Source organism: Labeo rohita, chromosome 15 (assembly GCF_022985175.1).
Source record: "Labeo rohita strain BAU-BD-2019 chromosome 15, IGBB_LRoh.1.0, whole genome shotgun sequence".
In the NCBI taxonomy this organism is placed as follows: Eukaryota; Metazoa; Chordata; class Actinopteri; order Cypriniformes; family Cyprinidae; genus Labeo; species Labeo rohita.
Window position 1 is genome coordinate 16,970,693 of NC_066883.1, and position 27,793 is coordinate 16,998,485.

General features: G+C 36.4%; 1 protein-coding gene across 10 annotated transcripts; it reads left to right on the forward strand.

Moving 5' to 3' along the window:
- On the forward strand, positions 1-26,009 carry picalmb (phosphatidylinositol binding clathrin assembly protein b). 10 transcript variants are annotated; one of them, XM_051129314.1, is made up of 24 exons: positions 1-579; positions 3,659-3,801; positions 3,904-3,979; positions 4,790-4,892; positions 5,240-5,333; positions 5,483-5,594; positions 10,990-11,096; positions 11,182-11,223; positions 11,871-11,882; positions 12,015-12,100; positions 12,300-12,423; positions 14,723-14,856; positions 14,948-15,039; positions 15,166-15,318; positions 17,753-17,836; positions 18,078-18,167; positions 19,887-19,997; positions 20,330-20,437; positions 20,684-20,714; positions 20,800-20,899; positions 22,482-22,541; positions 23,016-23,120; positions 23,352-23,463; positions 25,683-26,009. In XM_051129314.1, exons 1-23 carry the CDS (start codon positions 450-452, stop codon positions 23,442-23,444), a joined length of 2,190 nt encoding a protein of 729 aa, XP_050985271.1. In that variant the 5' UTR covers positions 1-449; the 3' UTR covers positions 23,445-23,463; positions 25,683-26,009. The 10 variants fall into 10 exon arrangements, with proteins under 10 accessions (XP_050985271.1, XP_050985273.1, XP_050985275.1 ...); XM_051129316.1 differs by lacking the exon at positions 23,352-23,463; XM_051129318.1 differs by lacking the exon at positions 18,078-18,167.
- Positions 26,010-27,793: the final 1,784 nt, after the last annotated feature.

Below are 27,793 nucleotides of genomic sequence, written 5' to 3' on the forward strand. Positions count from 1 at the left end.
AGCAGCATCAGCGGCCAGTGTCCTATATTCCTCCAGCTCTCATGGAACAGCACAGGCCCGCCATTTCACTGAATGCCTTCGCTGCTCTTCAATCCTGCGGGTTTACAGAAATAAGACAGGCGGCGGTCGAACGGCGGGATTAGTGTCGGGACACGAGAGATGAGTGACGAGCCTTTAGAACGCGCGATTGGAACCCGTAACAATGTAACAATTCCGCCCGAGACATTCGCTAACATCATTTGTGGATTCATCATCGTGTCGCGCAGCGGATAACTGTGTGCAAGGCTTCCCATCTGCCTCCTCTTGTCCGACCAATCTTTGTCTCCCCGTATACTCGCATCGTACGGCAGGAGGTCGACCAGGAACTGTGAACACTATTTAGTAGCAGCGTGAATTTCAATATTCATACATATTATTTGCTTGTCGGTCGGTGGAAAGCTTTGAAGAAGATGTCTGGGCAGAGCATTACAGACAGGATAACTGCTGCTCAGCATAGCGTTACTGGATCAGCCGTATCCAAAACAGTGTGCAAGGCAACAACGCACGAAATAATGGGTCCTAAAAAGAAACATTTGGACTGTAAGTATCATCAGCTGAGTGTTTGATATGAATTTGCGGTGATGAACGTGTGTACAGCTGTTGCTTTGATTGTTAGGGCTACGATTTGAGGCTATTGTACAATGGGCAGGCCCTGGTTGTGCTAAGCTAATATGCTTAGACAGGCTCCTGTGTAATAATATTGAAAAAACAGGTCATTTATGACAAACTGACATGCGTTACTTTCAACCGTTTTGAAGTTGTACATGTGCATTAGTGCTATTTTTTATATAAGCAGGAATGAATGGATTGTCATTAGGTTTGGTCCCACAATGCTTTTACACAGCCCAAATCTATTTTAATATAGTTTATGACCTCATGTAAACCTCTTTAGCATTGGCATACCAGTAAATTCTGGTTAAATGTTTATTCCTTATTGGTCAGAAATAAATCAGTGCTGTTGTTTTTCCCAGGCTGTTGTGCATGGGATATTGTAAGGTTTCGGGTGTAATTGAAATGTTAGAAGTTCATTTCTGTTTGATTCACATGTTTTTTTTGGCGACACGCTGGCAGGTGATGTCAGTGAAAAGACTTTGTGCCTTCTTTAAGAAGTGCTGGTCTAGTGCCAGTCTAGTAAGTCTGTTCTTGAGAATAGATCTCTATTTACGTCTGTCTCAGCCAGGCCTGACTACTCTTTCATTAAGTTCTTACGGCATTATAAGACAAGCTATGACATGCTTGAAGGACTGTAGAGTTAGGATTTTTATAAAGGAAAATAAAACGTGGAAACTGTTGGCTCCCTAATATATAAGCTCCTTTCACAGCTTTGTCCTCTTAGTTCAGTGAGGAACTCAAGTTTTTTTTATGCCAGTATTTTGTCTTCATCTGAAACTTTGTGATAACTACAGATGCTTTTGGTCATTTTAATCAGCAGTCTGTGTGAATGCAAGTAGACGTAACAATTTGAAGTCTGAAAGGCATAGGTTAGCCAAAAACCTCATGTTGTTCCAAACCTTTAATACCGTTTTTCTTCTGTGGAACATAAAACAATATATTTTGAAGAAAGGTTATTATGGTTAACTAAAACTGAGTGCATAAAGGCAAACTTGGTGCACTAAAAAACTAAAACTGAAATAAAAATAAATAAAAAACATATATCTATAAAAATATAAAAATGTACATGTATAAAATTATATGTAAAATTATATATATATATATATATATATATACACACACACACACACACACACACACACATATATATATATATATATATATATGTGTATAAAAATATAAAAATGTACATGTATAAAAGTATATGTAAAATTTTATATATATATATATATATATATACACACACACACACACACACACACATATATATATATATATATATATATATATATAAAATGACAGCTTAATTTACTGCAACTTTAAATAAAATTAAGAAATAAAAGAAAAAACTAAGAAAACTAAGAAATAAAAGAAAAAAAAAAGAAAACTAATTACAAAAAAAAGAAAACTAAGAAAATGACAAACACAACAAAATTACTAAAAATGTAAATAAAATTTAAATGACAACAGAAAATGTAAAAAATTTAAATTAATTTAAAATATTAATAAAAACTTTAATAGCACCTCAGTGATACTTAAAACCTGCTTTTGGTGCCTATTGTCCTCCATTGGACCAAAAAAAAAAAAGCACACTGACATTTCTCAAAATGTCTTCTTTTACTTTCCACAGAAAAAAGAAAAGTCATACAGCTTTTACAGATTTTGTAAATAGTATATCACATTAATTACGGTTAATTGCAATTCTTTTCATGAAAAATATGTAACTGCTTTTGCCTGGTGTAGAAAACATAAGATGTGATTCTGAACATTTCCGTTGACATCTTTTGTGGTGAGGGTTTTGTTTCTCAGGAGTAGGAGTGACATAACTGGATGAATCAAAGTTGGCAGTGTTCTGGAGGCAGCTGCCTTACACTAAACCAACCGACCAACCACACGACTAAAGTCAACCTCATTCATTCAGAAAGTGGCAGCTCATAAGAAACTGCACTACATCACTGTCTATGTGATGACTAAACCACAACAGTTTCACTCCTCTAAAGCATATTTGCAGAAGTGCATTAATGGTACAGTTCACTCAAAAATGAAAATTCTGTCATTAATTACTTGCCCTCATGTCGTTCCAAACACGTAAGACCTTCGTTCATCTTCCATACACAAATTAAGATATTTTTGATGAAATCCGAGAGCTTTCTGATCTTGCATAGACAGCAACACAATACATTCAAGGCCCAGAAAGGTAGTAAGGACGCTGATAAAATAGTCCATGTGACATCAGTGGTTCAACTGTTATTTTTGTTTTCTTTGCACACAAAAATATTCTCGTAAATTCATAACATTAAGGTTGAACCACTGATGGCACATGGACTATTTTAAGAATGTTCTTACCATCTTTCTGGGCCTTGAACGTGTTAGTTGCGATGCTGTCTGTGCAGGGTCAGAAACCTCTGGGATTTCATCAGAAATATCTTAATTTGGGCTCTGAAGATTACCGGATTTGTAACGACATGAGGGTGAGTAATTAACGTCAGAATTTACATTTTTGCGTGAACTACACCTTTAAATATTTAATATTAAATGTTAGCGAAAGTCCACCGGCAGAGTTAGTAGTGGGCTGTGCAATACACTCTTAAAAATAAAAGTTCTTTATTGGCATCAATGGTTCCATAAAGAACCTTGAACATCCACGGAACCTTTCAAATGCAGAAAAGGTTCTTTAGATTTTTAAAATGGTTTTTTAAGAACTGTTCACTGAAAGGTTCTTTGGGGAATCAAAAATGGTTCTTCTATGGCATCACTGCAAAAACACCATTTTGGAACCTTTATTTTTAAGAGTGTACCTGTTACATAATCCAGAATAAAGCATTTTTATATGTAGAAAAGCTTATATATGTGGGCTCTCTCTACGGAGTATTAGTTTTCTATGTTATAAATGCATGGTAATCCTTTGATTTATTACATTTTAAGCTCTATACCAGTGCAGTTCCTTGACTCTGTTCGCCCGGTTATTAATGTCAGTAGTTAATGGAAATCTCTGTTTCTGTTGTAGACCTGATACACTGTACCAATGAGATGAATGTCAACATTCCTCAGCTGGCGGACTCTTTGTTCGAGAGGACCACCAACACCAGCTGGGTGGTGGTCTTTAAGTCTCTAATCACAACACATCACCTCATGGTATACGGGAACGAGGTGCGTGACTGTGGGAGACCTGTCCACTTTTTATTATGTGCTAATAAAGACCTGCAAATAATTCTATGCAATAAACATCATTTTTTATTATTTTGGTTACAGCGATTTATTCAGTACTTGGCTTCCAGGAACACATTATTCAACCTAAGTAATTTCCTGGACAAAAGCGGCCTACAAGGTACAGTATTGAACTATACACATGTATTTTTAGATTGTACAGAGGTTTCATTTTTCTTTCATGCTCATCTTTGGGTGCATTACTTAAGTTGTTGTAAATTAAGTATTTATTTTACAACATAATAACATGCTATAACATGTTATAATAACATTAATTTCTATTTATTTGTTTTATAATAATATTTATAACATTCACAGTTTTAATTACATTTCAAATTCCTTTTTCCTGATTGTAGCACTTTTCCTATGTGATCCTTAGCAGCTAATCCTTAAAGGGATAGTTCACCCAAAAGTGAAAATTCTGTCATTAATTACTCACCCTCATGTCGTTCCAAACCCGTAAGACCTTCGTTCCTCATCAGAACACAAATTTAAATATTTTTGATGAAATCCGACAGCTTTCTAACCCCACATATGCTGTGAACGTGCATCGACGACTGACACAGAAGAGAAGAAATTGAATAAAGTCGTTATTTTTCTTTCTTTGCACAGAAAATATTCTCATAGCTTCATAAAATTACAGTTGAACCACTGATGTCACATTGACTATTTTATCAATTACTACCTTTCTGAGTCTTGAACGTGGTAGTTGCGTTTCTGTCTATGCAGGGTCAGAAAGCTCTCGCATTTCATCAAAAACATCTTAATTTGTGTTCAGAAGATAAACAAAGGTCTTACGGGTTTGGAACAACATTTCTGGGTAAGCAATTACAGACAGAATTGTCATTTTTTGGGTGAACTAATCCTTAAACATTTGTTATAAATAAAATAATTTATTTCTTAACTGTGATATTTATTGATGTCTCCCTAGGTTACGATATGTCAACATTCATTCGGAGGTATAGTCGATATCTGAATGAGAAAGCGGTTTCATATCGACAGGTGGCATTTGACTTCACGAAAGTAAAGCGTGGGTAGGAGATTTTTTTATACGTTTTCTAAAATGACTTTGAATCTAAAGGTAGCATCTAGGTTCTGCTTTCTCGAGTGTGCTCAATTTTACATTAAGTGCATTATGTAACTCAAAACAGTGATTCATTTGACCAGCAAATAGTTCGATATAAAGTAAAAAAAAAGTATTTTTTTTTTAAGCTTTAGCTGTGGTTTTTGTTCTAAATCATTTGAGGGGGATTTGTGCAGCACTGGGTTTGAAGTGCTTGCATTAAGTGCTTGAAGTCATTGCGCTGGATCATCCACTAAACCTCCATGCACTGATCCCCCTAATGTCATTTGACCTATATTTTAAAATCTTTTCCTTAAGGGTGGACGGAGTGATGAGAACCATGAACACAGAGAAGCTTCTTAAAACCATCCCCATTATACAGAACCAGATGGATGCCCTTCTTGACTTTAATGTAAGCTAGAGAGCTAATGGCTGATCTATATACATGCATGTTCACTGCTAAAAGATGATTTATGAATATATGCAATGAATATATACTCTGTAGAAGCAAAGCATTTGTGTTGCATATATTTAAAACTATGCTCTTTTGTGTTTGTCCAGGTCAATGCCAATGAACTCACCAATGGGGTTATCAATGCAGCCTTCATGCTTCTCTTCAAAGACTCCATCCGACTTTTTGCAGCTTATAATGAAGGGATAATAAACTTATTGGGTAGGTCTATCAGGTTGTTTTCGTCTACAAAAATAACCAAAATATTGTATAAATACACTCTGTTCACTTTTATATGAAAGATGCACATTAGAGATTTGAGGTAAATATTTGTTTAAAGGAATAGTTTACCTAAAAATCTCACCCTTAGGCCAAATCAAAACTTGGAGAAAATTATCACCACATCACTTGCTCACCAATGCATTCTCTGCAGTGTATGGGTGCCGTCAGAATGAGAGTCTAAACCAGTGGTTTTCAATCTTGGTCCTGGGGACCCACTGCTCTGCACATTTTGTGTCTTTCCCTTATCTGACACACTCAGTTCAGTACATGGAATCTCTCTTCTAATGAGCTGATTACCTGAATCAGGTGTATTAAATAAGGGAGATGCACAAAATGTGCAGAGCAGTGCGTCCCCAGGACCAGGATTGAAAACCACAGCTGATTAAAACATCACAGTAATCCACATTACTCCAGACCAGGAGTCACCAAACTTAACCCTGGAGGGTCGGTGTGCTTGCAGAGTTTAGCTCCAACTTGCCTTAACACACCTCCCTGAAAGTTTCAAGTATACCTATTAAGACCTTGATTAGTTGGTTCAGGTGTGTTTGATTATGGTGGGAGTTAAACTCTGTAGGACACCGACCCTCCAGGACCGAGTGTGGTGACCCCTGCTCCAGACCATCAGTTAATGTCTTGTAAAACAAAAATCAGTGTGTAATTCTCTGCATATAACTCACAATTGTGATTTTATATCTCACAATTCTGAGAAAAAAGTCAGAATTGCAAGTTTGTATCACGCAGTTCTGAGAAAAAAGACAGAATTGTGAGATTAAAAAGTCAGAATTTTGAGTTTACATTTCTCAGTTCTGACTTCATTTCATTTCTTCGCAATTTTGACTTCGTTCCTCAGAGTTGTTGCAGTTCAGAGTTGTTGCAGTCCTTAGAGTTGAGTTTATATCTCGTAATTCTGACTTTATTACTCACAATTGCTAGTTTATATCTCATAATTTTGAGAAAAAAGTAAAAATTGCAAGTTTGTATCAAGCAGTTCTGAAAAAAATGTCAGAATTGTGAGAGAAAAAAGTCAGAATTTTGAGTTTACATCTCTCAGTTCTGACTTCATTTCTAGCAATTGTGAGTTTCTATCCAGCAATTCTGACTTTATAACTCGCAATTGCGAGCTTATATTACACGATTTTGAGAAACAAAAGTCAGAATTGCCTGTTTATATTTTGCAATTTTGATTTTATTACTCGCAATAGTTTATATGACATGATTCTGAGAAAAAAGTCAGAATTAAAACACACAGGTCTTAGGAATTGTGAGATATAAAAAAGTAAATTTTGATCTCGCAGTTTTGACTTTATAACTTGCAATTGTTAGTTTATATCACATGATTTTGAGAAAAAGTGTCAAATTGCCTGTTTATATTTTGCAATTTTGATTTTCATCATCATCATCATCAGTCGGCTGCAAATATTATGGGTTTGCAGGCGTCAACAAGCTTGCACCATTCCGTTCTGTCTCTTGCTGCAGTTCTCATTTCATCGACTGTTGGCGGTGCCTCACTGTTGATCAGCGTGCCTATGTACTGCGGGTAGAGAAGTTTTGGCCTACCACGCTTTCTACATCCATGTCTTTCAATCGGTTGATAAAGAATGTACTTGTTAATCAGCTCGTGCTCTTGTTTGCGCAGACAATGACCGACGTATCTTAACTGCCTCCGCTGTATCTGGAGGTCCAGAGGGTCAATTCCAATCTTCTGATAGATTCCTACGTTTGAGACTCTGTCCAATCGTTTGATGTTGAGCATTACTCTGTAGCAGTTAGTGGCAAAACTGTTGAGGCATTGCTTGAGCTTTTCTGTTAATATCCAGCTTTCGCAGCCATACAGAAGTATAGATAGACAAGCTGCTTGGAAAATGTTTGTTTTGAGACGAATTGGAAGGGTGTTTGAGCGAAATATGTCCTTCATTTTCCAGAAGGCTGCCCATGCTAGGGCTTTTCTTACACTGATGTCGGTTTCGCTCGATTTAACCATTGATCCCAAATACTTAAAGTTGTTAACCCACTCAATCTTTTGATTTCCTAGCTCCAAGTTCTTGCTTTTATCTTGGTTGGTGAATGCTTCGGTTTTCTTTACGTTCACCACGAGTCCGACTTGCTCGGCTTGTTTGGCAATTTCATTGAGTTGGGATTGAGCTCTTTCTAGATTGCCTTCTAAAAGTGCCAGATCATCGGCAAAATCAAGGTCGAAGATTGCTGTTACTGGTTGTCGTCGACATTGCCTTGGTTGAGTGACAAAGCCGTTTTCTCCCTCGTTGATGCCGTGAATTGTCGCATGATTGAGTTCTGCGTTCTTAAGGACATAATCGATGACAATGATGAAGAGAAAAGGTGCTAGAGTGTCGCCTTGAAGGACTCCAGTTGTTATTTCAAATTCCTCTGTGAGTCCTCCTTCGACTAAGACTGCGCTTTTAGAGTTGTTGTATATGGTCTTGATTGCTCTGACCAACTTATCTGGGATTCCATAATGACGTAGGATCTCAAACATTTTCCCTCTATCAATTGAGTCGAATGCCTTCTTAAAATCTACAAAGGTGATATAGAGTGGCAGATTTTTGTCGTCGGCACTTTCAATGAGTCTGCGTATGATGTGTACTTGCTCAGTGCAACTTCTCCCTCGTCGAAAGCCAGCCTGATTGGGTCTTAAAGTCTTGTCTATGGGCTCTCGTATTCTATTGAAGAGGATTTTGTTGTACACTTTCGTTGCCATAGACGTAAGACTGATTCCTCTGTAGTTTGTCATTAGAGTGAGATCACCTTTCTTAGCAAGAGGAACTATGATATTCGTTGTCAGTTGTCTTGGCGCGGTTTCTTGATTGTACACCTCATTGCAGATTTGATGAAGGATTTCAATTATTGCCGGTCCACCGTATTTGAGCGCTTCAGGTGTTATTGAATAGTCACAGCCTGGTGCTTTGCCGTTTTTCAGCTCTTGAACAGCATCATATGTCTCTTGATATGTAATGGGACCTACATTTATGTCCAGGTCTTCTAACGCTGGTTGTATTGTACCAGTTTCTATTGAACTGGAGACGTTGTTAAGCAATTTGCAGAAATGATTTTTCCATTCCTCACGCAGGTCATTTTTGTTATTTATTCGACCTCCGTCTGCTCTTTTCATCTTATGCTGTTGTTTAGACATGTTTTTACCGCCAAGTTCATTGACAATCTCCCATGTAGTTCTTAGTCGACCAGAGGCTGCTGCTGATTTGAGCTGTTTTAGCTTGCCTTCTAGATGTTCCATTTGGTCATTTACATAGGATGATTCAAGCTGTTTGTTAAGCTCTTGCCAGACTTGTTTATCTCTCGGATTACAACTGCTTTTAAAAGTTATCTTTGCTTGATTTCTCTGCATAAGAAGGTCTGTTGTTGACTTGGAAACCCAATGCTTTGTTTTTGGTTTCTTGAGCTTGCCGAGCAGCTCGTTAGCTGTTTCTTCAACTGACCTCTCAAAGCTGTTGTATTTTGCTTGCAAACCACTGTCTCCACATTCTTCTTGGAGCGCAAGGAAACGATTCCTCACGGCTACGTTGAACTGAGCCTGAAGTTGTTCACTCGCTTTGAGCTTTGCCCAGTCGAATTTCGTTCTGGTACATTTGTTTTGTTGCTCCACTCGTAACTTGATCTTGATTCGGGCGCTGACAATTCTGTGGTCTGACCCACACTCGACCGTGTTGTAGGCTCTTATATTTTCTACCGACATGATCCACTTTCCGTTGATAAGGATGTGATCAAGCTGAGCCCTATTTCCGTCATCTTTGTCCCTATTGCTTGGATGTTGCCAGGTCCAAGTTCTTGACTTCGGATGCGGAAATCTTGCTTGCACTGGTCTCATGTTGGCCATTTCACAAAAGTCAACTAGCCTCTTACCGTTCTCATTGCTTTCTTCGTGGAAGACATGAGGCCCGATCGTTTTGGGATTGGACAAATGGTTGTCTTTGCCAATACGAGCATTGAAATCCCCCAGAATGATGAGGACGTTGTGAATGGGGATGTCTTTGGTACACTTTTGAAGATCTTCGTAGAACTTGTCTTTCTCTGAGTCGCTTTTATCCTCAGTTGGTGCATAGGCTATAATCAATGTTGTGACTGGGTTGCCTGCAAAATGCGCCACCATTATTCGCTCAGAGATCTTCTCTGTTGATATGAGACTCTTTGACAGTCTACTGTTCATTAAGATTCCGACTCCACCCTGACCTTTTGGAGTTGCAGAACAAAAGTCAAACCGCCAGATGTTTCTCTCGTCGAGTATTTCAAGATAGATGTCAACTTGTTGATTTGTTTGCCACCGATGTTCTTGTATGGCGACGATTTCAATTCCTTGTTCGATACAACCATGGATTAGCTGGTGAAGTTTGCCAGGATTCCTAAGTGTTCGAACGTTATATGTTGATATGATTGTGGCCAATTTCTTTGAAAATGGGGCCTTGATGTTTAGATCTACCTGATGTAGTTGTTGTTGGTTTTGTTTTCGACTGACCGCCGCGTCATCGAGGGCATTCGAACGCCCCGTCATAAGCTGGAATCCTTGGCGAGACCCATTGCCGCAATCAAAAGAAAACAAGTTTTTATTGCCCGGAATGGGTGCTTCATTTGTTGATTTCGAAATCCTTTATTGTTTTTACATGGACCCGGGTGATTAGCCCTGGGTCCACAACCTGGTGCAAGGAATAACTGGCTGTACCGGTTGCACTCCGACGGTAGCGACAAGATGTTAATGTTTGATTTTATTACTCGCAATAGTTTATATCACATTCTGAGAAAAAAGTCAGAATTAAAACACACAGGTCTTAGGAATTATGAGATATAAAAAAAGTATATTTTGATCTTGCAGTTTTGACTTTATAACTTGCAATTGTTAGTTTATATCACATGATTTTGAGAAAAAGTGTCAAATTGCCTCTTTATATTTTGCAATTTTGACTTAAGAGTTGTGAGTTTATATTGTGTAATTCTGACTTTATAACTTGCAATATTAACATAATTCTGAGAAAAGTCAGAATTGCAATATATAAAGAAAAAAATTCAATTGCGAGATACAAAAAATCAAATTTTGAGTTTATATTTCAGTTTTGACTATTATAAAAGTCAGAATTTTGAGAGAAAAAGTAGCAATTCGCTTTTTTATTTTTTATTCAGTGGCAGAAATGGGCTTGCATATTTCTCTGAACATGTTAAATTCAGTAGCTGTTTTTTCATCCTAGTTGCAGATTTAATTAATATATATATTACAAAAAAACAACAGGTGTAACCTATTTTAATTTATATGAATGTACATAACAGCATAGTGCTGATTAGTAACAGGTACTTATTCATCTACCTCTTACAGAAAAGTATTTTGATATGAAAAAAGTCCAGTGCAAAGAGGGTTTGGACATTTACAAGAAATTCTTAACTCGAATGACTCGCATCTCGGAGTTCCTCAAAGTGGCAGAGGTGAGATTCTCATGTGTTGTTCTGGTTAGCAACGGACTTCATTAAAAGAAAGCTATGTAACATATTTGCTCTACTCATCACACAGCAGGTGGGAATAGACCGTGGGGACATACCTGACCTGTCTCAGGTAAGACTACACTTCTATTCTGACTTTAACACCTGCACTCTTTCTGCATTATTAACTATCCTGAGTATTTTTTGAAACTGTTCTGCTTTCTCTCTTACGTTACTTTGCACAAATGCATTTCTGACTTAAAAATGCATGCGGGTCATTAGGAAGCGCACGTCACTAAAGATTTCTCACCTTTTCTGTCTTAACTTTTCCCTGTTTACAGCAAATAAAGGTGTTATGGGCTCAGTGGAGATTTCAGAATGATAATTATAATAGAGATAATAGAATCATGACTTTCACAGTTATGACAAGTATGTTGACGCTGAATATGCAACAGGTTCATACTCAAATACAGCTGTTTGAGCCAGGTGTAAATTTAAAAGTAAACTGAAAACTATAGAAACCTTGTCAGTCAGCACAATGATGAGCATATTCTTGAAAGTATATTTTCATGATTATTCATGCACCATTGGCATGCACCATCTAATTCATAATGGCAGATGGTAAACATGGACACATGAAAATGACAGATGATTATCCGATGCAAATGCCATCATAGTCTTAAATAAAAGCAGATTTGAACTCATGCATTATATGTCTGACCAAGACCACCTTTATATTCTGTATTTCCCTTTATCTTTCCACCTTCTGTCCACCTTCAGTTTACCGTGTGTGTAAGTACTTTTCTGACTCTTTTCTGCACTCTTCTGCACTGATTAATTCTTATTGCCAATAAGCTATTTACAGTCTTTTTGTTGGTGCAGTCAGCGCTGTATCCCTGAGTAAATGTTTGTGCATTCCCCCAGGCCCCCAGCAGTCTTCTGGATGCCCTGGAGCAACACTTGGCTTCATTAGAAGGGAAGAAGGTGAAGGATTCCACCGCTGCCAGCAGGTGGGCCATTCATATGTCACATTCAGAGCTGAATACAAATTAATGAGTTCTAACAGATGCATTATGTTGTCTGAACTTGATGGATTCTTACTTATAAAAGCTTGTGTGCTTGACAAATGCAGGAGTTCTGTATACTCTAGGTGTAAATTTCTCTTTCATACTCACAGACGCCCAATTTATCTCTCCCCGACTTTTGTAGGGCAAGCACACTCTCCAATGCTGTGTCATCTCTGGCCAACACTGGCATGTCTTTCACCAAAGTGGATGAAAGGGAAAAGCAGGCAGCTCTGGAGGAGGAGCAGGCGCGATTGAAAGCTCTAAAGGTACATAACAGGACACATATTTAAAATAATTTTACCAGCCAGGGGAAAGGATTTCCAGTATTTTCTGTTTATTTTTCTTTGGTTTATTATAGATTCCTGTTTTCTAGTTATATGTGCACATGTTTGGACATCACAGTAAATATGAACAACAAGGCCAAAGACATTTAAAGGAGAACTTCGCTTCCAGAACATCAGTTTACAGATAATTTACTCACCCCCTTGTCATCCAAGATGTTCATGTCTTTCTTTCTTCAGTCGTAAAGAAATTATGTTTTTTGAAGAAAACTTTTCAGCATTTTTCTCCATATAATGGACTGCTGTGGTGCCCCGATTTTGAACTTCCAAAATGTAGTTTAAATTTGGCTTCAAATGATCCCAAATGCAGCTGTAAACAATCCCAGCCGAGAAAGAAAGGTCTTAACTTAACAATCAGTTATTTTAATGAAAATAATACAATTTATATACTTTTTAATGCCAAATGCTCTCTTGTCTTAATCTGCCTGGGCTGTTTTTGTTTCGGTTCATGACAGTTATGGTATGTCGAAAAACTCCCATCTCATGTTCTCCCTCAACTTCAAAATCATCCTATATCGCTGTTTTACCTTTTTTGTTAAGGGTGTTTGATCTTCTTTGCATGTTCACTTTGCAAAGACTGGGTTGGTAATTCTGCAGTGATGTAGGATGATTTTGAAATGATTTTTGAATTTGATGGAGAAAATATGATTGTTTTTTGACATACCCAAACTGTCTTGAGTCAGAATACAAAGAGAGAAAGGCAAGATGAGTGCTTGAGATTAAGAAGTATTTAAATTGTATTTTTTTTTAAATGAAAATAACCAATCTTTTCGCTAGATAAGACCCTTCTTCCTCATCTGGGATCGTTTACAACCGCATTTGGGATCGTTTAAAGCCGCATTTAAACTGCCTTTCAGAAGTTCAAAATCTGGGCACCGTATCAGTCCATTATATGGAGAAAAATGCAAAAATGTTTTCCTCAAAAAACATAATTTCTTTACAACTGAAGAAAGAAAGACATGAACATCTTGGATGACTAGGGTGTGAGTACATTATATGTGAATCTTTGTTTTGGAAGTGAAGTTCTCCTTTAAGTGTCTTTGGCCTTGTTGTTTGTATTTACTGTGATGTCCAAATATGTGCACATATAACTAGAAAACAGGAATCTATAATAAACCAAAGAAAAAATGAGCAAAAAGGGACACTTCACCCAAAAAATGAAAACTGCCCCATGATTTACTGACCTTCAAACAATCATGGGTGTATATGACTTTCTTCCTTTAGACGAATACAATCGGAGTTAAATTAAAATGTCCTGGCTCTTCTATAATGGCTGTTGAGATTTTGAAGCAAAATAAAGTGCATCTATCCATCATAAAAAGTGCTCCACACAGCTCCGGGAGGTTAATAAAGGCCTTCTGAAGTGAATCGATGCATATGTGTAAGAAAAATATCTCTGTTTAACACTTTATAAACTGTAATCTCTAATTTCCGCTAACTGACTATATAATGCATATTCTTCTATAATGCCAAGAGTTCCTCTCTGATTGGCTGGCTACTTCCATAAGTCTGAGTGCACAGGTTTTCTAATCTGCCAAGAAAACAAAGCTTTGTGTACAACTTTCCATGCTGCTACTACTACAGTTTACACTTCTAGTTCTAGGATGAATGGTTGCAGACTGCCAAAATTTGCAAATATGCAAATTTTGCAATTTTTTTTGAAATTGAGATTTATACATGATCTGAAAGCTGAATAAATAAGCTTATTGATGTATGGTTTGTTAGGATAGGACAATATTTGACCAAGATACAACTATTTGTTGGAATCTGAGGGTGCAAAAAAATCCAAATTTTGAGAAAATCACCTTTAAAGTTGTTTAAATGAACTTCTTAGCAACGCATATTACTAATCAAAACTTAAGTTTTCATATATTTATGGTCATGGAACATGATCTTTCCTTAATATCCTAATGATTTTTGGTATAAAAGAAAAATCGATCATTTTGACCCATACAAGGTATTTTTGGCTACTGCTACAAATATATCCGTGCTACTTAAGACTGGTTTTGTGGTTCAGGGTCACATATTATACTGTGCTTATATACAGTGCTGAATAATATTTAACAGAATCTTTAATATGAACCTGAATGAGCTTGGTGTATCATATTTCAAATGTATCCTCTAAACATCACACTAATGAATGAAAAGTGCTTGGTAGGATATTCCCCATGCCAATCAGATGGCTCCTTCCTGTCTAAAAGGTTTCTTGGCTTCTTGTAAACAGGAACAGAGGCTGAAGGAGCTCTCCAAGAGGCCTTCGTTCGCCACGACTGACACTTCTCCGGTCTCCACCACAGCAGCATGCATCAGCACAGCGCCTGCCATCGACCTGTTCTCCACTCCTAGCTGCTCCAATGGGTTAGCCAATCAAATTGTCTCTAGACATGCAAAAACCTGCATCTTATATAACATCTACATGAAACTCTGTTGGTTGTTTTGTGATCTTCAGTGCCCTGAAGATGGAAAGCGACCTCTTTGACTTGCCGACTAACTTTCAGTCAAGCATGCAGCCCGGAGCCTCTGTGGCCACGGCATGGGGAGGTGAGACCCTTCGCGTGCGACCGTCTCAGAGATTCAGCATGCTGTAGGCTTCTCTGTGTTAACTTGAGTCTCGTTGTAATGTCCTCCTGTTCGACTCTTTCTCTCTCTCTCCTTTTGCCTGCTCAGATCCTTTCTCTTCTTCTGAAGCTGTAGATGACTCCATTCCAAACCTAAATCCTTTCCTAACCAAACTTGTTGTTGATGGTGCTCATCTACCCGTTATGTCATCAGATGGTGTTAGTTTCTCCTCTAGGACGTCAGGTCATGAGATTTTTGGTGGTAAACACGCTTTAGTTTCTTTCTTCCAACCCACCCATCCATCCATCCAAAGTGTTTTATTAGTTTGAGTTTTTTGGTTGCTGAAAGTCCCTCGTTGTTTCGCATGCACAGTATCCCGTTGTGTCAAATCAGGAATCCTCTGATTAAGTTGGGCCACACCGTTCTTCCAGTTGAGCTTGACGTCTGAGTAAGAATGCAGTCTGTAATTGAAGACTAAGTGGTGGTTAGCTGGCAGTACTATAGATAACCCTCAAATAACGTTTGTACACACAGAGCTTTGTTTTGGCTTTGTTCTGGTGGGGCAGTTTCATTAATTACAGTTTTTATCTCGAGTTAAAGCTAAAATTAAAGCGTAGTGTAAGACCAAAACAACTGAATAAATGCACGGGTGTATAGATAGACAAATAAACAAGATGATGTAACTACATTCTGAATAGATTACTTTGCCCAACTTCCAACAAATATATGATAATATCCAAATTGAAAGAACAAAGAATAGGTTATATACACCAGCATTCAAAAGTTTGGGGTCTGTCAGAATATTTTAATGTTTTGAAAGTCTCTTGCTCATCAAGATTGCTGTTATTTAATCAGAAAATACAGTAATATTGTGAAATATTATTAGAATTTAACAACTGCACTGTAAAAAATAAAAAAACACAATTTGTTGAGTCAGCTTAAAATAATTTGTTACCCTGCTGCCTTAAAATTTTAAGTTCAGTCAACTAAAATAAGTTTATTCAACTTGAAATGTTAAGTTGTACTAACAACTTAGATATTTGTGTTTGCTAAACTTAACAGATGGGTAAGTAACCCAGCTGCCTTAAAATTTTTAAGTTGATTCAACTCAAATATCTAAGTTGTCATTTAGTATAATTTAACATTTCAAGTTGAATAAACATTTTTTGAGTTGACTGAACTTAAAGTTTTAAGGCAGCCAGGTTACAAATTATTTTAAGTTGACTCAACAAATTGTTTTTTACAGTGTGTTTTCTATTTAAAAATATTTTAAAATGTAATTCATTCCTGCGATTTTCAGTATTCTTCATAATCCTTCACAAAATTATTCTAATATGCTGATTTGATGCTTAAGAAAATTTTTTTCATTATATTTGTTAAATAGGATGTACAAAAGAACAGCATTTTCTAAATTTTTTTAAAATGTATTTTATTATAAATATATTAATTGTCACATTTGATCAATTTAATATATCCTTGCTGAATAAAAGTATTAATTTCTTTCAGAAAAATAAAACTGAACCCAGACTTTTGAAGGGTAATATAGGGCCCTATAAAATCTGTTTTTTCCCCCAAATTCATTTTTTCCATTTTAATTTTTCTAGACTGTTTTGATGGTTAAATTAAAAAAATATATTAATTAAAAAGCATGTGTAATTAATTGAAATCATGAAACTTACACAATTTAACAGCAATTTATGAAACGTTTAAGAAAAAATGTGTTTTCAAGGCCCTATGAAATCTTTTTTTCTAAAATTCAGTTTTATTTTTATCAAATTCTGTTTTTCGTTCATTTTCTGGATTCCATTTTAATGGTTTCTTTAAATTTTAATAATCAAATCTTGTCTAATTAATTGATTTGATAAAAATATTATTTATTATTTATTTTATAAATTTGTTTTTTTCAGGAATACTGTTTATTTACATTTTTCTGGTAAATAAAATCTGTTAAATATTTTTTTCTGATAAACATTCCAAATATTTTAATAAAAAAATTTAGTAGTAGTACTATCGTTACATTAAGTAATATATTTCTGTCACAATTTCTTCAAGTTAAGCCGCATTTTAATTGTGACAGCTTGCTGTTAAGACCTTTACATTTCTGTTTGTATATGATGTGACAATAGTTCTCCCAAATGCTCATGAAGCGACTCTCAAAGCAGTCACGTGCGCTTCAATATGTGTGTAGTAAACGAAACCGTGCATCTGTGCCATTCATTCACACAGAAATGACAGATTTATATTTAAATAGTATTTCTGCAGTTTAATATTCACAGAGACTAGTCCATATTGCATTTTGATTTAAGTATGCTGACCTACTTTTGATTTATTCCTTCAAAATTTGGCAAATTCCATGACATTTCGTGTTATACAGCGAATTTCATTTTTATGATTCCATGATTCCGTCCGCGTTTTCCACATCGTGGAAATCATAGGGCCATATATATTTAAAAGTAGGGCTATCAAAGGTGATGTGTTTATATATGCGATTACTAAAATAATTAAAAAATATATATATTTTATTAATTTAACAGAACTAATCGTAATATAGATTATTTTGTTCTGCAACAAAATTTTGTCAGACACCACGCATTTCATTCCAGTTTTCACCTCAGTCTACCTTTGCTTTGTTAAAGGTTTAGTAGTCGCACTCTAAAGCTATAAGTGAATGATTGTTTTTCCTTTTCCACTATAGATCAGTACAATCCCTTTATTGATTCAAGTTCATCTGTATCAACCAATTACAAACGCACTGTGCGGATAGAGCACTTAATCTCAGGTACCATGATGCAAACCATCCCACCTATGTTTCCCCTCTGTGTGGAAACATAGGAGCACTGAAGCAGTGTACAGGGACTAACCTGTGATGATCCCTGCTGGATGCTGTTTGCCTTCTGCACATGGCTGTCTTAATATTGCTCTTTAAAATACGCTCTTTACTAATCCACTCTGAATCTCAAATGTCTTTATGTCTGTAACGCTTGCCGTGTTGTTTCTCCTTCTCCCCGCCTGCCTGTCAGACTCATTTGGTCAACCGTCTATGGCCCAGCATCTCCCAAACCCCTCTCCCTTCCAGTCTGAGCCCTCCACTGTAGCAGGCCTATTCAGAGGTAGGGAGCCTGTAGCTGGAGGTTGCCTTGTTGTGTGGCGCTGCGCCCCTTTGTGATATTTGTTTCCCTTCGTCTCTAATGCTGTCTGATCTAACATGATATACAGTTGAAACCAGAAGTTTACATACACCCTGCAGAATCTGCAAAACGTTAATTATTTCATCAAAATAAGAGGGATCATACAAAATGCATGTTATTTTTTATTTAGTGCTGACCTGAATAAGATATTTGACATAAAAGATGTTTACATATAGTCCACAAGAGAAAATAGTTGACCCCGTTCAAAAGTTTACATACTGTACACTTGATTCTTAATATTGTGTTGTTAAGAATGATCCACAGCTGTGTTTTTTGTTTAGTGATAGTTGTTCATGAGTCCCTTGTTTGTCCTGAACAGTTAAACTGCCTGCTGTCTCACAAATTTATTTTTGTGTATTTAAACCCTTTCCAACAATGAGACCCATTTTTTCACACTGAGGACAACTGAGGGACTCACATGCAACTTTTACAGAAGGTTCAAACACTCACTGATGATTCAGAAGGAAAAAAACATGCATTAAGAGTCAGGGGGTGAAAACTTTTGAACAGAATGAAGATGTGTACATTTTTCTTATTTTGCCTAAATATATATATTTTTTTAATTAAGTACTGCCCTTCAGAAGCTACAGGAGATGCTTACATGTTTCTCTGAAGATAAAATAAGTTAAATTTACCCTGATCTTCAAATTCAAAAAGTTTACACCCCTGGCTCTTAATGCATTGTTTTTCCTTCTGGAGCATCAGTGAGTGTTTGAACCTTCTGTAATAGTTGCATATGAGTCCCTCAGTTGTCCTCAGTTTGAAAAGATGGATCTCATAATCATACAGTCATTGTTGGAAAGGGTTCAAATACACAAAAATGCTGAATAACCAAAGAATTTGTGGGACCTGAAGGAGTTTTCTAAAGAACAGCAGGCAGTTTAACTGTTCAGGACAAACAAGGGACTCATGAAAAACTATCATTAAACAAAAAAACACAGCTGTGGATCATTCAGATAACAACACAGTATTAAGAATCAAGCCTATGTAAACTTTTGAACGGGGTCATTTTTATAAATTCAACTATTATTTTCTCTTGTGGACTACATGTAAATGTCTTATGTGAAATAATTATTCAGGTTAGTTTTTTAAAAAAAATAGCATGCATTTTGCATGATCTGTCTTATTTTGGTAAAATAATTAACATTTTGCAGATTCTGCAAAGTGTATGTAAACTTCTGGTTTCAACTGTAACACCAGATCCATAAAGAGATAGTCTCACCAAAAATGACAGTTCTGTCATCATTTACTCACCCTTGTTATGTTTTTATGGTGCTTTTTGACAGCCTGAATATTTATTTTCTTTATATTCTTTAAAAAAATCAAATGTTTTACAAAAGACAGAGAAGTTTAGAATGACATGACGGTGGGCAAATTATGAGAGTTTTGCATTTTTGATGAACTATTGCTTTAACACGGTTCTTGTGAACATGTAGTGGTTCGTGTACTTTTTCAGGATGTCTTGGCATGACTGTAGTTTACCCTCCACTAACTCTGACATGTGACCATGGACACTAGACCACTTGTTGGCAGCACTTGAACTTAGCATTTGATACTGGAATTGTGTATTCTTGAGACGGTGTCCTAGTCTATATTGTGACTGTTGTAAGAGGGTTTAAATGTTTTTTGTACCTTTTGAAGGATATGGAGCTCCACAAATCCCTCCTCCACAGAGCTCAGGGGAGCTGCGTGTTGACTTTGAGTCTGTTTTCGGTACTAAAGCTGCCTCGTCCAATAGCCTGGATACAGATGGTAAGACATTTTAGGTGAAATCAAATGAAAACTTGAAAGTAGATCAACATGTATTCAGAAATTTCCAAACTGACAGCATTAAGTTATTAAGCTGGTTTGCGCTGGTTTAAGCTGGTCCTTAGGTGCTCATGAGCTGGTCACTTGCTCCTGCTCAGAACCAGCTTAAACCAGCTCATGACCAACTAAGGACCAGCTTGGACCAATTTAAACCAGTTCCAACCTTCTACTATGCTTCAAAACATACCTAACCAGCATATGCTAGTTTTTTCCACCATTGTGTATCAAATCTGATATATAAATATACTCACTGGTCTTGTTTGTGATTGTCACAGCAGGGATTTTGAAACCCACTGTGGCCGGTTCAAATCAGTCCTCCAGTCAGCTACCAGAGAAACTGGTGTCAGACGATCTGGATTCTTCCTTGGCCAACCTTGTTGGAAGTAAGTGTCAGTTATTCAGAAGTTTGCATAATTTATGTTTGTCAGAACATGATGGTAAAATAAATATATTATACATTGTTAGCATTTCTGAATGTAAAAATGCAAGCATAATGATCAATGATGTCTGTATAGTGCCTGCATAATGGAATGCAACATCTTTTCTTTTGAATATCCCCTAATTTTCAAACTTTGCTAAATTAAAATGTACTCAAAGTCTTTATGAAATGTATATTTTCTCACTCACAGATCTGGGTATTGGAAACGGTACTACTAAAAAGTAAGAATGTTGCCCTTTATGATGCTCAGTGTGTACATTTTCCGTATTACGGTTTGGTGTTAATATTAGTCAACTGTTTTCACAGTGATATCCACTGGAACCAACCAGGAGAGAAAAAATTAACTGGTGGAATGAACTGGCAACCCAAAACTGCTCCATCTACTACATGGAACCCTGTCTCTATGGTACATCTGTACTTTATATTGATAAAACTGCTCTGTTCCAAAAGCCAGTGTGCTGCCTACATAAGCATCCTTACCTCTTAAAGGGATAGTTCACCCAAAATGAAGATTTTGTGATTTATTACTCACCCTCATGTCATTCCAAACCCATAAGATCTTCATTCATCCCCAGAACGCAAACTAAGATATTTCTGATGAAAGCTTTCTAACTCTGCATAGATAGCAATGCAACTGACACTTTCATGGACCAGAAAGGTAGTAAGGACATTGTTAAAATAGTCCATGTGACATCAGTGGTTCAACCATAATGTTATGAAACTACAAGAATACTTTTTGTGTGCAAAGAAAAAAGTAACAACTTTGTTCAACAATTTCTTCTCTTCTCTGTCAGTCTTCGACGCGCTTTCACAAGAGAACCATGACGCATACTCATAGCTTCATAACATTACAGCTGAACCACTGATGTCACATGGACTATTTTAACTATTACTATTACCTTTCTGGGCCTTGAACGTGTCAGTTGCCTTACTGTCTATACAGGATCAGAAAGCTTTTGGATTCCATCAAAAACATCTTAATTTGTGTTCCGAAGATGAACGAAAAGTCTTACGGGTTTGAAACAACATGAAAAGTCTGTACCCATCATACACCATGCGATTTTCTGCGAAATTGTCAACTTTAACTGAACAAAATCTGCAGAATGGCTCTGACTGGTAATTTGGTAATTATCGTGAACTCCCCCCTGACTGGAAATGTGTGAAATGAAGTTCATGTCTTTCTCTCTTCAGTCGTGCAGAAATTATGTGTTTTGAGGAAAACATTTCAGGAATTTTTTTCATATAGTGGACTTCAGTGGTGCCCGTGAGTTTGAACTTCCAAAATGCAGTTTAAATGCAGCTTCAAAGGGCTCTAAAGGATACCTGCTGAGGGTCTTATCTAGCAAAACGATCGGTTACTTTCTAAAAAAGGGTATGTCGAAAAACTCCCATCTCATTTTCTCCGCCAACTTTGAGTTGTCCTACATCACTGTTTTACCTTTTTGTAAAGGCCATTTGACCTTCTTTGCATGTTCACTTTGTAAACACTGGGTCGGTACTTCTGCAGTGATGTAGCGATTTTAAAATTGGAGGAGAAAATGAGATGGGAGTTTCTCGACATACCCTAACTGTGTTGACACAGAGTGTGTGTACACAAATGCGCATTTGAGGTTAAAAAGTATGTACTTTTTATGTTTTTTTGAAAATCCCCTTGGGATCATTTAGAGCCCTTTGTAGCTGCATTTAAATTGCATTTTGGACGTTCAAACTCCCAAACACCATTGAAGTTCACTATATGGAGAGAAATCCTGAAATGCTTTCTTCAAAAAACATAATTTCTTTACGACTGAAGAAAGAAAGGCATGGCAACGGGGTAAATTATCTGTACATTTTTGTTCTGGAAGTCAACTACGTCTTTAACAGCTCACTGAAGTGCATTCTGGGATTTGGCTAAAACAAAGTGTCTTAAGGTTTTGGAACAGAGCAAATATAATGAAAGTAATTACATATGAACTTGGTGTTCTCATTAGTATTTCTTTGTTTTATAGCCACCATCTATCATGGCTTTTCCTGCTACAACACCTACAGGAATGATGGGATATGGCATGGTTAGTACTTCCATGAAACATATTTTAGTATCACTGAAATACTATTATAGGTTTTTAAATTAACTAACTTTAAATTAGTTTTTTTTTCTGTTTTCATTTAATTATAGCTGCAGTTTTAGTAATTTTGTTGCGTTTTTTGTCTTTTTTAGTTCATATAAATTTTTTACATTTTAATTTTTTAAATTTATTTCAGCATCAAGTTAAATTAAATGAAAACGAGGATTGTTATTTTGACAAGGAGCTGAAATACATACATACATACATACATACATACATACATATATATATATATGTGTGTATATATATATATATATATATATATATATTTTTTTTTTTTTTTTTTTTTTTCATTTAAATTCAGTCAGTGTTTATTTTAATAAATAAGTGTAATAACCTTGCTATGAAACCAGCTGGTAGAATCGAGGATGTTGAAATTGTGACCAGATTGATTCCTCATGCTTGTGATTTTTGTAGCCTTCACAGTTGCCCTCTATGACCATGATGACCCAGCCCACAATGATGTACACACAGCCGGTCATGAGGCCATCCAATCCTTTCGGATCAGTGTCCAGCGCACAGGTAAAATCTCTACGATCTCTCTAACCTCTCATGTACGTTAGGTTGTTCTTGTGATGAATGTAGCTTTCTATTAACACTCTTCATAATCATGGTCCATTGTGTTCTGATGGTCCATGAAGACAGAGATCTCCCTCCCAAAGTGCAGATCATTCCTCTCCTCCTCCACATGTGCTTCTCCCTGTCACTCCAAGCTCTTTCCTTTCTCTCTCTGTGTTGTTCTCTCTGCATTAGCCCTCCGCTGCCTCTAGCCCTTCCAGTCAGAGTCCTCTCAGAGCCCCAGGACAAGACCCCTTTGCACAGCTCTCTCTCAAGGATTTCTTGTAGAGCTTCGTCTTTTGTCTAGGTACCGCATGTGTTTGTGCTGATGGTCTTGCATGCACTCATGTTCAGTTTCATCTCGTGTCTCTTGCTAGATGTAGACTGTACAAATAGATAGCACATATGGTAGAAGTCAGTACTTGGTGTCCTTAGTCGGTTAGTGCAGTGGTTCTTAACTTCAGTCCTCAGGGCCCACTGCTCTGCACATTTTGTATGTGTCCCTCATTTAACGCACCTGATTCAGATCATCAGCTCGTTTGGAGAAAGATCCATGAACCGAACTGAGTGTGTCAGATTCAGAAACATACAAAATGTGCAGATCAGTGGGCCATGAGGACATTAAAACATTTATTTTAAAATTGTAAATATTGTTTCTCTGAGGGCCTAAAGGGCCTTGACAGTACCCACTGCTGAAAGCTCAAATCTCAAAATCTGAAAACATCGAGGCAAATTAAATAGATGTTATCTTTATTAACAAACTGCATATTTGAAGTCTAAACAAGTTAATCCTTTTTAAAAACTTTTAAAATCTACATTCTGTGACACAAAAACAGTATTATTTATAAAGTTATAGTGGATTTGGGCATCTGCCATGACACTCACTATGAGAAATACCACAAGTGGACTGATACAATGGTGATATAACGTTGAAACGGTTGGAGTCCTGATATCACTAGAATATCACTCTCCTCTCAGCCAATCAGAGTTAAGGACCTGTTGAACTGTTGTGTGTGTGTTTCTATATATATATATCTGTATCTATATCCATAACTTAAAACATTTAGGAGCACAGTCAAAATTTCAGGAGCACCTTCTAATCAATCTTTCAAAAATCTGATAAAAAATTATCCTTCCCATTACAAGGTAATATTTGACTCCTTAAAGTGATTTACAGGGGAATTTTGTTTTTACCTTTGTAATGGCATTTTTCTCACTTTATTAAAAGTATGTCATCTTTTATATTAACAAAGTTATATTTTTTAAGCTTTTTAAAATTTCTAATTAAAACAATAGAATAAGAACAGGTAGAATTAAAAAAGTTACCCATAAAATGAAATCAGTATTAACAAAATTAATTTGTACCACAGAGGTAGCAGAGAAGAACACAACAGTGGCTTGTAGGTGAATTTTCATGTTTAATGAGGCTCAGAGGTGGCATGAGTGCAATCAAATTCATAAATTCATGTTGAGATTAATGTTTTAAATACAAAATTTTGAATATAGAAATATTAAATGATTTAAATAACTAAAAAGATACTTTAAAATGACAGTAAATCTGGAGGTGGCGGCAGATCACTGATTTAATTAATGAACTATTCATTCATTTGATTCGTTCGAATGGCTGATTCATTCAGCAAGTGACTCTTTATGAATAGGTGATTGTTTCATTGACTCACTAGATTCATTTAAAAACGCACGTTCATTCATAAACTAAACACTGCTGTGTTTGAATGGAGATGCGCAGCGGCTCAGGTATTTTTATTCAAGGTATTTTAATGATGAAATAGAGCGAAAGTAGTGTTACAGTCAAAATAAGTCACTTAATATTAACTTCTTAACTGCTTCTTAACTATTAACTGCTCCTAAATATTTTTTCATAGTCACACGCAGTTTCATATTACTATTAATTTAATTAATATTAATAATAATAACACCTGTGGGAAAATTAGAGTTCACCTTTAAAACTGATATTCAGGCCTGAATATATATATTTACAGTTTAGAATTTTAAATATTTATTAAACATTTAATTCTATTTTTCAACTATTGATTTAATTATGTAAATAACAGTAACTGTAAATGACTGAGTTCATCTTTTAAAATTGTGGTATTTGGGCCTGATAGTATATTTTAAAACAAGTCATGAAGATTTCTCTATAGAATATATATTTTCTAGTCGTGCACAGATATTTCAAGATATTTCATCACTTTTTCATTTTCTGTGAGTGCAGTCTGTATAAAATGATTTTTACAATACTTTTCCAGTAACCACAAACTGGAAAACTCATGAACCCAGCAACTTTCTGTAACACCTCTAAAACATCTTTCCTTTTCGGTTGGCATCAACCCCTTTCCTTTAGCCTGTCATACGGAGACTATTCACAATCCAATCAGTTCCAAGTCCCGGTCTAAACCGGTTTCATTCATAAAAGTGTCACGTTATGCAGGGTGGTTTCTTGTAAACTTAACACACTGTTGTTTAAAACGTCTTTTAAAAGGTACATTTAATTGTTTCTTTTTCCAGATGCAGTTTATGTAACACAAAATGAAGTTGCTCCCTGATGTCAAACCATTAAGCTCTGTCCTCTGTGCCGGGATGCTCTTCAGAGGACCAATCCCACGACATACTCGACGTCAAAGATGTAAACCAAGTGTGTTGAAAGACTGGGAGCATACTGCAATCATTTCGTAATTTGTTTAAGATGTCAAGTGATGCTGCTGTTCAACCCATAAAGGGATTCCTCATACATTTTATAATCTGTTAAGGTAGGTAAGGGCATTGAGAGACTTGGATATTTTGTGTTCTGAGAAGCTATAGTTTGATTTTCCTGCTAGGTTGTTTTTTTTTTTTCTTTTCTCTCCTTCGACCGGGAGCAGAGGTCTTGTGGCGAACGTCGACCTAAATCGGAGTATAACTCAGCATCTGATATAGTACGTGTTATGAAATAGTAACAGTAACTTTGTTTTACATTTTCTCTTTTAGTTTCGACTTTTAATTGTATTCACCGGTAGACCTTTCTTGCGTGTCGTTTGTATTTATTTATGATTAATGCCTAAAAAATAAAACGGGAGAGTTTACGAAGTACGTCGGGGGAAAAATATAAATAATAATTCAACATTATACATGGGTGTTGGATTGTATAATGAAGGTTTAGACTTTTAAAATAGATATTATGTGAAAAATACACCTGTAAGCTAAATGATAGAGCACTAACTATTCTCTAAGTTTTATGTCTAGAGCAAACTTCCCGTAGATGAAATGTTTGCAGCCCAAGGCTATTGGGAGGGTAATCATTAGTGAATGGTTTGTTATACTGTTTAGTCCATACTGTGCTTAGGGGTTTTGCAATGAGGTGTTTGTTGGAGTAGAAAAGCACTTCCTCCGTGACTGTGAAGTGTTGCACTTGGGAAGGGAGGTGTTCTGCATTATGCATGGCATGCCATCATTTTCACACGGACCGTTAGATATGGCTGCCCCTGATCTGAATGTCAAGAGTTGCCCTCATGTTTCAGACTTCTCGTCAAGTTAAAGCGTCCTGCTCTCTAAAAGTCCAGGAGCACTGAACGGGAGCTGGACGCTCCTCTAGCTATCGGTCACGGACAGGGTTATCGATATCGCTGTAAATTTGTAGTGTAAAATATGAGAAACGCTGACTGGGAGACGGTTCGAGCACTGTTGATCGGTGCTTTTATGTATATAGACATATAATCATGTAGGCAGTTTGTCCAGGGGTTGGCTAAGGATGGTTTGAAATATGAAAGCAATTCAATCAAAACGGAATTGACCTAAGTTTTACCGAATAATTTCTGTGTTGTCCTCACGGATCATTTTTTTGTTTATGTATTTAAAAGATGTAAGAACAATTAGTGAACTCTTTCTTTTTCAAATAAAGTGCAGCTTCCACAAATCTTGTGCACCTTTCTTTGACTGTCATGCATACGATTTTTCATCTCGACCTGGTGGTTAATCATGTACTTGTCTTTTCATGTCTTACAAATACACTCAAATATAGTTGATCTACTAGTAGGAACCTGTACATTATCATTTGTATTCAGATAATGTAAATGTTTGATAGATTTGAGAGTTTGAGCTCACAGTGATGCCACAGAAGAACTATTTTTGCTTCCACAAAGAACCATTCAGTCAAAGGTTCTTTAAAAGAACCATCTCTTTCTTACCTTTTTACATTCTTTTGCCAAAAAGAACCTTTTGTGAAACAGAAAGGTTCTTCAGACCTCAAAGGTTCTTTATGGAACCATTTAGACAAAAAAGGTTCTTCTGGCATCGTGAATCACCTTTATTTTTGAGAGTGACCTTGCCTTCTTTACACTATGTGAAACCTAGCCGTTTCTAAACCTTACTCCTCTTTGTTAAACATAAACCAGGTTAAACTTGTTCTAATATAAACTTGTTAGGAGAATCTAAAAGAGTACATTCTTATATTTATTTTCCTGGAACGTACCAGGAAATGAAGTAATGAATACTCACAGATGTGTGTGTCTGAATTTGTTTTAAACGAACTGATTTGGTAAATGATTCAATGATTCACTCATTAAGACATGTCACCACCTACTGGTGCATCGATGTAACCTGCAGAAGAACTGAAATGTCCCCACCATTGATGCACAGACCGT